Source organism: Cucumis melo, chromosome 12, assembly GCF_025177605.1.
Source record: "Cucumis melo cultivar AY chromosome 12, USDA_Cmelo_AY_1.0, whole genome shotgun sequence".
Taxonomy (NCBI): Eukaryota; Viridiplantae; Streptophyta; class Magnoliopsida; order Cucurbitales; family Cucurbitaceae; genus Cucumis; species Cucumis melo.
In genome coordinates this window covers 21,328,085-21,339,028 of record NC_066868.1, presented here as the reverse complement: position 1 = coordinate 21,339,028, position 10,944 = coordinate 21,328,085, and the positions used below count along the sequence as shown (strand labels likewise).

Below are 10,944 nucleotides of genomic sequence, written 5' to 3'. Positions count from 1 at the left end.
CTTAAACTTTTGAAAAATGTTAAAAAATGCCTTTACCGTTAGTTTTGGATGAAAACCGTTAGAGTTTTGTTTCAAAAATATCCCTAAGCTATTGAAAAATTTCATAAATACCCTTGAACTTACAAGAATTTTTTTTTAACTACTCTTATTTTTATACCAAATTTATTAGTACCAAAATAAACACAAAAAATTGAAGTCATAACCATAGTTCAAATTTACATCGATAGGTTGATATTTCTATTGACATCTTCACATTTCCATGGGTTTGATATCGATAGATGGATTGAGTCGATATTTTCGTTAAGCCGTAGAAAAATCCACAAATCACAAGTAACAAACATCAAAAGGATACTAGTGTAAATATAATATAAAAATAGACATGTTTATTTATTTGAAAATAATAAAATATTTATTTACTAACATAAATTTACTTTTGAATTTTTTGTTTTTAATTATAATTTTCCATAAATATCAATCCAAATAAAAATTTCTATGAAATTAAGACTTCCATAGACACATCAACATCGATATTTTAACATTAGTTAAAACATAAAATTCAACAAAATCTCACAAAATTTCGAAATAAAATTTTTTCCTTAAATTATACTAAAACAATAAGTATTCAAATCTCACACTGATAGATCTATCAGACTATCATTTTGTGTTAATAGTCAGATGCATTTTTTCTATTTTGAGAATTGATTGGATGTTAACTACAACAATAATTATTGGGATTGATTGAGTATCTGATCTATCATTCTGTGTAGTAGTAAAATAAATTTAAAACTATGGTTTTAACTTAAAGTTTTGGGAGGTGAGAAAATTTGTGTAAAATTTGAATCATTAAGAGTATATTTTTTTTTTTTAACTTAGCTAAAGGGTGTTCAACAATTGAAGGCTATTTTTGAAACAAAAATTTAACCGTTTCAATCCAAAACTAACGGTAAAGGTATTTTATAATTTTTTTTTAAAGTTTAAGGGCATTTGTGACACATTTGAAAATTTATGACTATTTTTGACACAAACAACAAAGTTATAGAAACCCCTTTTTGTAATTTATCCATTGCTTGGATATGCGTTTTAAGAAAAGAAAAACATTATCATTTTGTTATTTCAAATTACAAGTAATTAAAAAGTTATTGTGTAGGATCACAAGCTATGACTTTTTACAGGAAAGATAAAAAGAAGCTTCTAGCTATCTCTACCTAATGGTAAAATAATGTATGCTTGCATAAACCTTGGTGATTTTATTTTAGAAATCACTTAAAGTCTCATACATTACTTATATACGAACACATATGATTACTGCATATTCTAACAAACACAAAAATGTTTTAGTGGTTCATATTTTGTAGTGAAGTTCCTACGCTTAGATATTTTCTTAACTATATCATTACTATTTTGTGTCAATTTTCAAAATTTTTTGTTCATATTATTTCTTTTATTGAATCCATTAGGTAAGTATGTTAATGTGTACATGAGTATTTAATCCATGTTAGAGGAAGCATAGAACGGTAGGTGAATTATGAACGTTTTTCTAGGTTGGTTGTCATAGCCAAAGCTCGATACTATGCTTCAATTAAGGATTAGGACTTAGTGATTTGTTTCTAGCTTTCAAAGAGACCAAAGAATCACCAAGGAATATACAAAATCCAATGGTGAATTTGCGAGAATCTAAACATGATCCCCAATCTACATTCGAGAAGGCTTTCAACTGAAAAGTAGATAAAGTTGCCAAAAAAATTCCTTGCTCGAATTGGACTTAAGGTATTTCAAGAAAGTATGAACGACTTGGAGGTGAGAATTCCTTGACTAACCACAAATTGTCATATTTTGTGAAGTGCAAAAGTGAATCCAATCTAAGTTCATGGTCAAACTGAGGTATATATCTTTTAATAATTGCATACAAAAAGAATCCTATTAGCATGTTATCGAACCCAATGGTAACCATGCGAAATATTATAAGAAAAACGATACAGATTTCCTCATAAAACATTCTATAACCTGGTTGAGAAAGAGTTTCTTATATCCTCAACCCTTGACAAGACATAGTTTCTCATGCTCTTGCCATTGATGAGACAGAGTTCCTCATGCCCTCGTTATTCCTTGTCAGCTTTATGGAATACTCATCACAACAACTGTTGATATCACTGAGGGTCGCTATTAGTAGAGGGTACTCAATAAAAACATGTATATCTTCCAAGACACCAATTTATCTCAAAAGGGTCAAGAACATTAGATAAACTCTTTAGAAACATGCTTTGCAAACATTTCATAAACATAAAGTTTGAAAGCTATCAACCATACATCAAGACAACCCAAAACATAAACTTTCCATTAAGCAACAGTTCATACTATAAAATCAATATTCATAGCAATTCTTTTTGTCACTCACAGATCATGACTTAGCTTCTAATGGTTTGTAGATTCAACCTATTTTTTATTGGCCTGTCAAATAAACCAAAACCGAGCATTAACATCTCAAATAATCTTGTCTTATAAACCAACTCAAAATGATGCTCAAAAGACAAAACTTACCAGTCCAAAACTTAGATACAAAAGAACATTTCATATTGTTTTTCTAGAATTTCCCAAATTCAACAACCTAACTTCAAACACTCACAACTTCCTCAATATTTGACCAAAATTAATGTATTATACATCAATCTCTTCATTTTGAAACTCTCTGCAACTTATTTGAAGGAATGGAAACGAGATTCCCCACGAATTAACACAGAAAACATTCGAAACACATATAAAGCAAATTCACATCTTCTACTTACTTCCAATTTGATCCTGAAATTAAACCTACTTCTAGTCATTTTTAGTTCACTATTTCTCATGAAATTAAAGCAAATTCGCCCATTTGTTATATTTTTGAAAAGATCCATGTAATATTATTTATATATATTATAGAGGTCTTTGAAAAATATAATAAAGTGGCAAAATATTTACATTGTATACAACAATTTTAAAAACGAAAAAACACACAGATCGATGGCGTAATAAATTGGCGTTTAGATTGATTTGTACGCGATCATTTGGCTAAAATATTTTTGTAAGGTACACGATAATTTAAATTTATATAGTTAAACTATAGTTTAGATTTGACTATTTCTATTTTTTTTAATTCTTTTGTAACTAATCTTTTGCATTTGGGATAAAAAAAGAAAGACAGCGAAAAAAGAGAAAAAGAAAAAGAATAGAAAAATATCAGATTTAAAAGGTAAAAAAAGAGGAAAAAAAAAAAAAGAAAAAGAATGACGATTTGAAGCGAAAAAAAGAAAAAAGAAAAACGAGAATTATAGTTGGTTATATTTAAGAAAATTTAGTATATATTCGAGCTTTGTTTATTTATTTATTTTCAAAAAGAGATTTTTATATTAATTTTGAGAGAGGGAGAGTTGAGGGATCTTGGCCCCGTCCACTCCCAACTTCGAAGCTCCAACTACACACCCTTCAGTTTTCTTCCAATCCTTCCCTTTCCGATCGGAACCTGAATCGCCGGTAATTGGCTCTCCCTGCGTTTAATTTGATTATACTTTGAGAAACATTTTGCTTGATTCCTTGTAATACAATTAAGTTTTTTTAATTATAATTGAAGTTTTTTAAATCAATCTTCTGAAATTTCATTTCTCTTTCTAATGTTTGTAGGAATCAATTTTAACTCAATTCCAATACAGATTTCGAAATAATTGTTGAATGTACTTCTTCATTCTATGAACTTTTGTATTTTTTTAAAGTTTACCTTCTGAATGTTCTGTGAACCTCATCTATGATACCTTAGGATTTGCATTAAAATAATTGGTTTTGATTTTTTTTTTTTTTTTTTTGGTTGATTTTGATATGCAGGATTTTATTTGAGCTTATCGACCTCTGTTATATCCGCATGGCTGTAAGCTAAATATCTGTTTGGTTGAATTTTGTTCCTCTGGTTTTGCATCTTCTGCCGAAGACTTCTAGCTTCACGCATGGCTTTGCTTGATGTCACAAGGTCATGTCTTGATTCCATTAGCCAGGTAAATCTAATTATAATAAAAACTATGGCTACCTTCTCTTTAGTTTCAAATTCTGAAAGCCCTTCATTTCTAGTAATTTTTGAGTCATTGATTGGGTTACATCTCTCCCTATTTCTGTCCAAGTGTTTGTTTTGGAAGTCTGCATTTACCATTCTGTACAACGACAGAGTTTTATATTTATCTTTATGTATCAATTATCATGTCGTACGCTGTTTTATTCTATGTTACCAGTTTATGTAATGTTATCCCATTGCATTTGACAGATAGCAGATCACCTTAAGGGTTCCATACTGTATCTTGATGCTGGGTGTGTCGAGAGTTTCCAGATTCTTGGGGGATTCCCATTATTACTTGACCATGGTGTCAATGTTGTCTGTAGCTTGGAAAATATGGCTTCTCTTGATGCTGTAAGATAGTTGTTCTTGAGGTTTTACAAAAGGTTAAATGTTGCTCATCTTGTTTTTATTGATAGTTTCTTTTCATTTTTTTCACCCTGAAATGAAAAAGTAGTCATAAAAGTTTTGATTGATAATATTTTGAACGGGAAACTAGTGGTTGATGCAAATAAACTATCCATGATTCAATAGGTTTTCTATTTGATTATGTAATATTCTTATATCCCAATGTAATTTTATCCTAATTCTTGATCTTGGGAACCTCTTTTAGGTGATTGATTGGAACCCGGCTTCTGCAACAAAACTTGTGGTGATTACATCCCGTCTCCTGAGTGATGCACATCGTTATATTTTACGCTGCCTGACTACACATCAAGGCGTTCGCCATTGTACCATATTCACATCTATCTCAGAGGTGCTTCTTTTAAACTCTTTATTGTGATTAATTTGCCTTACGGAAGACTTATATTTCTTTGAATGCAAGTTAGGACTATGATGATATAACTCTGAAGTCTTTAAACCATATGTACAATCAGATCCGAAAAAGTCAGTTTGATTGATAGTGGTTGTTCAATGCAATGAAATACTTTGCAGCTTGCTCACTCTGCATACCCCGATTCACCTTTGGGACCAGATGCATTCCATGAGTATGAATCTTTACTTGTCCAAGATTACGAGGAACTCGTTAAGAAAGATGAAAAAAAAGCTTTGCCATCGGAGGACAGAAACTTGGAAAAATATATATCCTCAGAAGATGAAGGATGGTCACGACTCACTTCAAGTGAAGAGGACATCACTCAACTAGAAGCTAGTTCAAGTGGAAGAGAATCATATGAAGACATTTTGACAAATCACCAAGAAGATGTAGGGCAAAAGCTCGTTGTTTCTGTGCATCACTTCCCAATGATTTTGTGTCCATTTTCACCAAGAGTTTTTGTCTTGCCTTCAGAGGGATTAATTGCTGAAGCATGCTTATCAGCAGAAAGTGTGGATTCCCTTAGTCCTGGTTTGCCTCCCCTATATACTGGGATGCCTCCTGATGGTGATGATATTCCTCCTGGGGCAACTCTTACTGCACATTTTCTTTACCATTTTGCTGCCAAGGTAATGACTCTGCTCATGTTTGAGTGAAAATGTACCCTATTCTTGTTCATCTTTATGGTTTTTCTATCTTGAGCTTCTATGAAAATATGTTCTCTCCGTCTTTCTGAACCATATTAGAAAGGCTGAATTGTGTAAGTTACTATTGAAGCTGAAGAAAGAATCTTGTTAATGGCCCCCATTACATCCAACTGAATTTTGTGCTTACTATTTGTGCCTAAACTTTTGAAATTTCAAAACTAGATACCTTCACATATACATGATTATTCTCTTATTTACATAAATATTTTTAAGAAATATATAGTATGACTTTAACTGGAACTTTGTCAGCTTGTCAAATAAAAAAAAAAAAAAAATCATTGCTCGTAAGATATTTACCATTTAATTCTATTTCATTTTGAATATGTAGCATATTGATTCCTTCCTTTCAAAGTTGTCTTTGGTCTTTGAATTAATAGAGTATTTAAGGATTCAATAAGTTTGGATGCTATTTTGAGAAAGAAGAAAATTTTGCTAATCTATAATGGAAGTTCAACACACCTATACTAGTTGACTGGAATTTTTTGGTTAATAATAATGTAGAGTCGTGACATGGATGATCTATTCATTTTTTTTCCTTATAATAGTGGCCATGATTCTTCTTTCTGAATAATGTAGATGGACTTGAAGATGGAAATATTTTCCATTGGTGATCTGTCAAAAACCGTTGGAAAGATGTTGACGGATATGTCTAGTCTTTATGATGTAGGCCGACGCAAGAAATCAGCTGGTCTCCTGCTAGTCGATCGGACTCTTGATCTTCTTACACCCTGTTGTCATGGAGACTCACTTGTAGACCGCATGTTTTTGTCATTGCCCCGCAGAAAAAGAACTTCACCTGTTACCCATGTCAAAAGTCCAGAAACTTCCCTAAAAAAGGGTCCACGTATTTGTAGACGAGCACCTGTTGATGTTCGGATACCATTTGCAGAAATTCTTACTGAAGATGGAGGTAAAGCTGATAAATTTCGGCTTGGTGAAAGGATTGAAGCTTTTCTCTCTGGTTGGAATTCTGGAAACTCAATTTCCCAAAATTTTAATAAGAGTGGTGAAAGCAACAGAGATCAAGCTCTACAATCACCAATTTATGACCCTGAGCTACTTAGTGGCTGTTTCGTCTCTTCCGAAAATTTTCGAGGAACTCCATACATGGAAGCAATACTGGATAGGAAAACAAAAGATGGAACTGTGCTGATAAAGAAGTGGCTACAAGAAACTATGCGCAAGGAAAATGTTGTTGTGAATGGGAAAATTCGCCCGGGATTTCCTACCAAATTGGAATTGGAATCTATGATTAAGGCGCTGGCTAGAAGCCAGACTTGTTTGTTGAAAAATAAAGGAGTTCTTCAGCTAGCAGCTGCTGCGACAGTTGCAATCGAGGAATTAAACACCACTCGGTGGGATGCCTTTCTTAGTGCTGAAAAGATATTGCGCGCAAGTGCTGAAGATACTAGTCAAGGTCTGGCTGCGCAAATTGTTGATCTTATAAACAAAAGTGTCTTGGTGGTAAAATCGGAATCTTCAAAGGGCATTCTTTCCTTTGAAGATGCTTTACTTCTTACAATTACTGGTTATATATTGGCTGGAGAGAATTTTCCAACATCTGGGTCTGATGGTCCATTTTCTTGGCAAGAGGAACATTTCATAAAAGAAGCTATTATTGATGCAATTTTAGAAAACCCAGTGGGTGGCAAATTGAAGTTTCTCCATGGTTTAATAGAAGAGCTTCAAACAAACCGAGATAGGATCAAATCAAAGGGAACAAAAGGAATGGGGTCGAGCCAAATAAAAGATGATGACTTTGACGATCAGTGGGATAGCTGGGGTGATGACGATGCTGATATTAACACAACCAATGAGGAAGTATATGATGATATGCAGCTGAAGTTAGAGTTGCGTGATCGAGTGGATAGTCTTTTCAAAACACTTCACAAGCTGTCCGGTACAAAGAAGATAAATTTATTGTTAAAGGAAACATTAAATTCAGAAAATATCCTCAATGGTGATCAGTATGCAAATAAAGGAGTTCTTTATAAGCTTCTGGCTAGGATCTTAAACAAGCATGATTTACCTAATTTGGAATACCATTCCTCCACAATGGGGAGACTTTTCAAAAGTGGGTTTGGAAGATTTGGTCTTGGACAAGTGAGTTTTGGTTTGATGAATTATTAAAAGCTAAAATCTTTCTTATTCGAATGGGCTAAATGTTGAGTTTGTTTGTTTTTCAGGCTAAACCCAGTCTTGCTGATCAAAACGTCATTCTCGTTTTTGTTATTGGGGGTGTTAATGGTCTTGAGGTAGCATCTCTCTTTTTCTCTCTTAGAATTTTTTTAGGTGGTTGGATTAATAATGTAACTCCAGTTCAAATTGTTAGATGTCTAAAAGAGAGCTATGTAGAAATTAAAAAAAAAAAGTTGAATGTGTCTTTTAAGTTATGTGTCTCATAGGTCTTCAAACTAAATATTTACTAGGTCCTTGAATTTTCAATCATGTATTTAATAGGTCCTAACATATTTGAAAGTTTTAAAAATTAATTAATTATATTTGATATAATTTAAGTTTCGTGTCATTATGTGGTCATTATGTGTCTAGTAGATCATAAATTTTAAAACATATCATATGGCCTTAAAGACCAATTATACATATTTAAGAGTTCATGAACCTGCCAAACACAAACTTTAAAGTGCAAAGATTAAACTTTTAATTTAACCAAAATGTAGCTTGATCCTAACTTCATTTAGGAAGTGCAACCAACCACATTGAATAACTTTTTCCTCTCTTACTTGCACATCCCTCGAACACACAAACAAACATGTTGTCTGTGTCTCCCCCAGTCTCACTCACACACACACATCAAGTATCCATCATCCGTTTAATTATGGATTGGATAATGTTAAGTAAACATGATTTTTGTACTTTTGAATTTTGATCAGGTTCGTGAAGCTCAAGAGGCATTATCTGAGAGTGGAAGACCAGATATAGAACTGATTGTTGGTGGAACAACCTTCCTCACTCCCGATGATATGTTTGATTTATTGCTTGGGGACTCGGCCTATGTTTGATCCCTTCGAATTTTGAGAATTCTCTCACTTAACAACTGTACAATCACTCTCTCTTTAGCCTTTGATACCTCCATATACGACATTCGGATTACACATACGAACTAATGGATTGAACTTATTGTCGTTTCTATTAAATATTTTGAATTGAAGTTTTCTTTTAATTTCGTTCCCCAGGTTTTTTAAACTGATCCTCTCATTTGAATATGTTTCTCTCTTCTATTTATAACAATTGTTTTTCATGTTTTTGCAATTTTAAAAAAGAGCATAATAATTGTATTATTCCAAAGCTTGTTCAACGTGCATGTGTGTTCTTGGTTCTACTGAATGAAATTCATTTCCTTTGGAATATCATTATCTCATCTCTAAGGGTAAGGAAGCCACACCTTTTAATTGCTCATAAATTCAAAAGGTATTACATAAATCATTTAAGATTGTGTAATTTTCCTCTTAAGTAGCCCTCTTTTAAGTTTCTAGAATTAAAAGATACTATATACATGTTTTTTATGTGATTTAAAGTGCTTGTACACACATTTTAAGAAGTTTTTCGCTATTTCTTTTGTATCTCGCATGAATCTTACAAACATTTTGTAAACATCTCACGAACAACTCACAACTTTTTAAATGTCTAATGCCATATCAGTTATATATTTGTTTATGGTGATTTAGGTTGCTCATATACATGTTTTAGAGAGTCTTCTGACTACTTTTTTTTTTTTTCCTTCTGTATACTTCATTTATGTCATTTGAGGTGCCTCCACACATGGTCTATGGGATGTTAGATCCTATGTTTCATATTACTCATTATTGTTCCCTTACATGTAATTTTTCTAATTAAATAGTACATATTTTTTCTAATTTAAGTTTTATAAATATTCATCTCATCCACAAGCGCCCCATGTATAAAATTATATCATCCCATCATTTTCAGGTTCAAGTTAGTTGTTTGTCTCATTTTTCAAAAACACAATACACAATATTAAGGCAAGAGTCAACTTTAATTTATCATAAAACTCAACTTTTTAAAAAATAGTCCCAAAAACGTATAACCCCTCACATTTGTCTACTTTTGGTAATTTCATATGAATAAGTTGTTTTATCAAATAGAATAGTTGACGGTTAATATTTTTCCTTTATCACGTTTTATGATTGTAAACGCAATTCCAAACGAACCTTTAGTCAGTGTGATCATAATACACACCCAACATTCTAAAAAAGGAAATTACGACAAAAAATAGATATTTTTTTTTAGACTCCTAAGATGGTTTTCTTTTGAAAAATATGAGTTTTAAAACAAATTCACTATATTAACCTTAAATGAATAAATCCTCTTTATTCTCTCCCACCATTTCTCTTTCTTTTTCTCCAACCTCTTTCTAACTCTCTTCGTTGTAAGCTCCCTTGCAATGCCATTAGAATTTTTAATCACTCTTAAAGCATTCTCTAACCTTCAATATATTTATGGTAAGCTTTTCTGTGTATGTATTTTTTAACTGTTGTAAGTGTTTATGATTTGATCTTTTTAATCTTCTATTGATTCTAGGTTGGGTTACTTTAATCCTTTTTCTTTTATTTTTGGTGCAATTTTTAAATTTATAACAGGAAATCAATTTTATATTTGTTTTAGGTGATTTTACACATGTTTTAGCAAGTCTTTTAGATACTTTTTATCATCTCATAAACATTTTGCAGCTTCTAAACTTCAAATGCTTTAATCCCAAGTTAATTCTATACTTGTTTTATGTGATTTAGGGTGCTCCTACCCATATTTTTTTTATATAGTTTTTAGCTATTTTTTTTATATGGAGTAAACACCTTGCAACTTCAAAACTTCAAATGTATAGCACCAAATCAATTGTATACTTATTTTATGTGATTTAGGATTCTTCTACGTACGTATGTTTTATGAGTTTTTAGTTAGAGTTTTTTTTATCAGCAAAAATCTTGCAACTTTCAAACCCTAAATGTTCAGTCTTGAATCGATTATATAGTTGTTTTATGTGAATCAAGGTGCTTCTACACATGTTTTAGAGAGTTTTTAACTACCGTTTTCTGGTATATATCTCGCACCTTTTAAACTTGAAAACCCCAAGCCCGAATCTTTTCTGTACTTGTTTTATAAGATTTATGGTGATTCTACGCTTGTTTTAGGAAGTTTTTGAGTTAAAGTTCTTTTTATTTCCAAAACATTTCACAAATATCACCTTAATATTTATACCACAAAAAAGTAAACCTAAATATAGGCTTACTTTTTAAATGTAGAACCCCACCAATCAAGTTGTATCTATTAATGTAGGAATAGTTAAGAATAAACATTTTTTTGGAGAATAT

At 31.8% G+C, this 10,944-nt stretch overlaps 1 protein-coding gene across 2 annotated transcripts; it reads left to right on the top strand.

Annotated features, from left to right (window-relative positions):
• The first annotated feature begins 3,339 nt into the window (after positions 1-3,339).
• LOC103488296 (sec1 family domain-containing protein MIP3) lies at positions 3,340-8,777 on the top strand. Of its 2 annotated transcripts, none has more exons than XM_051079781.1 (8): positions 3,340-3,507; positions 3,853-4,019; positions 4,283-4,426; positions 4,686-4,829; positions 5,009-5,518; positions 6,173-7,699; positions 7,783-7,851; positions 8,488-8,777. In XM_051079781.1, the coding sequence occupies exons 2-8, from the start codon at positions 3,972-3,974 to the stop codon at positions 8,614-8,616; spliced, it is 2,571 nt and encodes an 856-aa protein (XP_050935738.1). In that variant the 5' UTR covers positions 3,340-3,507; positions 3,853-3,971; the 3' UTR covers positions 8,617-8,777. The 2 variants fall into 2 exon arrangements, with proteins under 2 accessions (XP_050935738.1, XP_050935739.1); XM_051079782.1 differs by having other exon boundaries at positions 3,373-3,507; positions 3,956-4,019.
• Positions 8,778-10,944: the final 2,167 nt, after the last annotated feature.

Bases quoted from the DNA above. Each gene is read 5' to 3' on its own strand.
- LOC103488296 (XM_051079781.1), top strand. From the start codon at position 3,972: ATGGCTTTGCTTGATGTCACAAGGTCATGTCTTGATTCCATTAGCCAG. The intron at 7,700-7,782 runs GTGAGTTTTGGT...TTTGTTTTTCAG, and splicing joins GAAGATTTGGTCTTGGACAA to GCTAAACCCAGTCTTGCTGA. The intron at 7,852-8,487 runs GTAGCATCTCTC...AATTTTGATCAG, and splicing joins GGGGTGTTAATGGTCTTGAG to GTTCGTGAAGCTCAAGAGGC.